This window comes from Rhododendron vialii, chromosome 6a, assembly GCF_030253575.1.
Source record: "Rhododendron vialii isolate Sample 1 chromosome 6a, ASM3025357v1".
In the NCBI taxonomy this organism is placed as follows: domain Eukaryota; kingdom Viridiplantae; phylum Streptophyta; class Magnoliopsida; order Ericales; family Ericaceae; genus Rhododendron; species Rhododendron vialii.
The window spans coordinates 29,519,956-29,524,383 of record NC_080562.1 but is presented as its reverse complement, the minus strand read 5'-3'; the positions used below and the strand labels follow the sequence as shown (position 1 = coordinate 29,524,383).

Genomic DNA, 4,428 nt, shown 5'->3' with positions numbered 1-4,428 from the left:
TTAAGTTTGTTGATAGATGATTACATACGAAAATGTATGTGTTTTCGGGTGTTATGAATAATTAACCTTGAAATACTTATACTTTTTTAGCGAATTACTCTCTCCGCCTTGTAAAGATTGTCCATTGTCAAAAAACGTGCAATTTATTGCACATTTGATTCGAAGAACTACTGAGATCTTTAATTTTGTGTTTAGCAATTTAGAAAATTATGCACGAAAGTGCTATAGTTTTAGGCAAAAATTGTATGTTATATTGTAAGAGATGATCTTTGCGGGACGGAAAGTGTGCATTGATTTTAGGTGTCACCTCTGAATTGAAATCCTTGCTCCGCCACTGGAGATCAGTAATCTCATTTTCATTTCCATTCTTCACAAACACGAAATGTTAGAGTTTTGAAATTATATTCGCATTCTCCCTAAGATACCTGCCATCCAAACGCAGCCTATGATGATGGTAACGAAGAAGAAAGCAATACCGGGTACATTTGTCCGAACCCAGACTTTTTGTTCAAAAAACTTCTTCCCTAAAGCCCTGAAATTATTCGGGCCGGAGCTCGGTTTGGCCCAGCCCGAGTTTCTCAGCCGTCCAACAAGACGAAAAGCCACAAAGAGATTTACCGGTCCTCATTGTACTCAAATTAAGTCAACGTATTTCCGTTGCATCAAAAGAAGAAAAGGATTTGAGTCAACGACTACTCGTTTGTCGTGACTCCTGAGTAGTCCCGTACTTCCACTCTCTCTTCCACGAAGAATTTTTTAGTGCCGCTCGCTCCTCCTCTCTCCTCTCTCTGATCTCTGGGCTCTCTCTCTCTCTCTCTGGCAATGACTATGCCCGCCTCTTTCTCTCTCCTCCTCTCCCTCACCTTCCTCACCACCACATCCCACTTCTCACGCGCATTCTCCCATCCCCATACCCACCTCCACCAACTACGCGCCTCCATCAGACAATCCACCAGTCCCGCCGCAAACGGCGGAGCGGTGATGCCGGAGCTGTGGTGCGTGGCGATGAACAACGCCAACAGCTCCGCCCTCCAGGCCGCGCTGGACTGGGCCTGCGGCCCGGGCAGCGCAGACTGCGGGTCCATCCAGCAAGGCGGGCCCTGCTACGACGCCGGCGACATACTAACAATGGCGTCGTATGCCTTCAACGACTACTTCCTTACACACGGACTGACTGACGAGAGCTGTAACTTTGACGGCACGGCGGCTCTCACCTATCTCAATCCCAGTATGATTTTCGGCTTTTTGAAAGTGAGCTCAAAAATTATAATCCCCTTATTTTGTTAACTTAATTTAATTTAATTTTGTTTCGGTTTCTTATTTCAGGTCATGGTAGCTGCAAATTCCCATCAAGGTAACTGATTATCGATCCGTTCCACTATGGTTCTTATTTTTAAGTATACTTATTTTCCGTTTTACGATGAGATGGGTCATTTTCTCACAATACATCACATGTAATTCAAAAAATAAACTTATTCCTTTTAGCGGAAAGGGTAATAGTTGCAAACCTAGTTATCTACGTACAATGTGTATGCAATATGGATGGCAGCTTGTATCTGTATAATGCATGTATGTGCATTTTGTTATGTACTTATGTACTTCATTAAGGGTATATTTTGCATCATTATACGGAGTGATCATGGTCAATTTTGAATTTTGAGTTTTGATTTTATTGCCATCCCTGTTTCAAAAATTCAGAATACCCAAAAAGAAGAAGTAAACCCGCTTCATTCGAAGAGAAAGAGAACTTTCTCTCGTCATTAGTCCGCAAATTAGGTGAGATCGAACTAGCAAGAAAAGGGTGAGAAATGGGGATGAAGAGAACTCTCCCAGTTTACATTGTTCCATTTGTCACAATAATGTTGCGTTCTATGAAGCATTGATACCAATAAGGGATGCGGATTCAATACGTTACGGACATGACAATACGAGAAAATCTAAAAAAGTATGATACATGTACGGCTAGGATAATTTTCTAGCAATATATTATGCATAATCACAAGAATGGTGGTAAACCGCCCGTTATAGTTTTCTTATGTTGTTTTCAAGTTTATTTGGTTACTTGCTCAATTATTATCTAAAAGTTGTATACCACACATACAACACGACAAGGATATTCAATAGAATATATAGAGTAAGTAAACTATCAAAATTCTTTACTTTTCTCTGCTCCTAACAATTTTACTCTAACACTATGCAAGAAGTGCCGCAATTTTGGTTTCATAAAAGTTTGTATACGTGATCTCGATTATCCAAAAAGTATCCGATACTTCGAAAATAATTTTTGTGTTGGGGTCCTTGGGGGATACTTTTGGGATATGTAGATAGGAGTATCAATATCTGATACAGATGGTGATACAATACAGACACGATTACCCTCTAAAAGTATCCATGCTTCATAGGTTACGATTTACTGAGATATGGAATTTCCATTTTCTACACTATTCCATTAGAAAAACTGGCATGAATTGGTGTGAAACAAGATTGTCTACATGTGTACTTTTAATTGTAGTGAGATTGCTCACCAGAATAGAATTCAAGAGTAATATTCTCACCAGGCTAGACACCGCAATATTACCTACCAAGTTAACATACAGATTTACAACATTACAATAGACTACTTCTACTTTTTGTTTCATAGCAGTGGAGGCACAAATATGTGACATTGTGACCAGAATATGGAATTCTGAGAAGTAGAAAACTATGGATGAGCACTTAAGGAATATTATGCCAAATCCTAGATTGGGATTCTTAATTTTGTAACTAATTCAAACACTGATATTCTGTAGGCTTTACAGAGTATGTACTTAGTTAATATGGTCATTAATTTATATGTTTGCTTCCCATCAGGCAAATATCTCGAATTTGTTTACGACATTCAATTGTATCCTCTGATGTTCTGTATTTTCAAATACAAATTAAAAATTGTTCTCTATCCTCTGATGTTCTGGTGATTTTATATTTCATTCATCTCATATTGTGCAAACTATTTCAAAATCACAACAACTTAGATGTATCATGCATCCATGTTAATGTTTGCATCGTCCGTTCCAGCTTTACAGTGAAGAATGGAAGCTTTACTGGGCCATCAACGACAGCGGGAATCTACCCTTCAAATCTTGATATAAGCGGTGGCAGTTATTTTTCCGGTACATGGAATTGGCCCTTGATAACCATTCATTTTTTCTTGGCAATTACATTGTTTTGGGGGGGACAGTAAAATTCAATCCTGTTCAATTCTATGTAACCTGGAAACATTACGAAACCAAATTTTTTGTTGGAGAAGTAAAATATAAGGTTTTCGGTGTTGGTTTTGCAGACTTTAGTAGATAGACTGGATATACTGAATTATGTTCTTATATTTCAGTATGCAATCCACTTTACAAAATCAGTCGGGGTTGTGTTTGTCTGCAAACCTCTGTATCTGAACATTGGCCGGTAGAAGGAAACAAAATGAGCATTCAAAGTGCCAAAAGAAAATTCTGTGTTGTGTCATCTGCTTGTATGGCTTAGGTACGCCCGTTAATTTTGGTTAGGAGTTCAGGTAACCATTTAAGTGTTAAACATACAGTGGCCAGTATTTCTTTGTCTGGTAATTTATAAATTATATGGGAGTTGATTTTGATATACTGATATTTAAGTAACCTCTCTAAGTAGATGCTATGGGGCTCTATCCGAACTGGGTTTTTTTTTTTTTTTAGAACGGCCTATCCAAACTGGTTTTGCCGTGTCTTCAGCGCTCAGAGTCATAACCTTGGTGTCTGCAGCCTGTTAATCGTAGTTAGTACTTTTTTTGTTTGTTTGTTAGGATCACACAGACACGAAGGGAATGAATATAGATACTGGTCAGTACAAAAAAACTAGCAGCATGTTTTCTGGTTAGTTACACGAAACCACAGAGTTGAGTTTTGTTCACCCTCCACTTAAGAGGGTGAACATTACCCTCCTTCTTATTGGTTGAAATGATGTGGACCCCACCACAAAGTGATGTCATGCTTACCCAAAATTGTGTTGCATGATAAGCATGTGGTGAGGCCCACACTATTTCAACCAATAAAAGAGAGGGTAATGTTCACCCACTTCCCTCTTCTAAGGAGGGTGAACAAAATTACACTCCAATATATTGGGTTTCAATATGGGCCTACTTCGGATCAAAAAAAATAATAAATAAATAAAATATGGGCCTACTTCAAATAAACACCAGCGAAGATCGCTTTTAGTTTCGAAAATTATCATGGAGACATCATTTTTGTTGTGTTTTCTTCTCTAAGAACGTTGATTTCAATATGATTAGTAATAGAGAGGGACTTGATACAAAATAACCGAAAAGAGTTTACTGTTGGGTGATGGAAGGGAAGTGAATAACCAAGTTCACACTAAATTTGAGTCAAAGAGCAATTAAAAGGAAGTCACATATAGCAGATTGAT

General features: G+C 38.4%; 1 protein-coding gene across 2 annotated transcripts; it reads left to right on the top strand.

Moving 5' to 3' along the window:
• The first annotated feature begins 222 nt into the window (after positions 1-222).
• LOC131328842 (PLASMODESMATA CALLOSE-BINDING PROTEIN 5-like) lies at positions 223-3,757 on the top strand. Of its 2 annotated transcripts, none has more exons than XM_058361791.1 (3): positions 223-1,228; positions 1,327-1,354; positions 3,055-3,757. In XM_058361791.1, exons 1-3 carry the CDS (start codon positions 823-825, stop codon positions 3,218-3,220), a joined length of 600 nt encoding a protein of 199 aa, XP_058217774.1. In that variant the 5' UTR covers positions 223-822; the 3' UTR covers positions 3,221-3,757. The 2 variants fall into 2 exon arrangements, with proteins under 2 accessions (XP_058217774.1, XP_058217775.1); XM_058361792.1 differs by having other exon boundaries at positions 226-1,251; positions 3,055-3,195.
• The last annotated feature ends 671 nt before the right edge of the window (positions 3,758-4,428 follow it).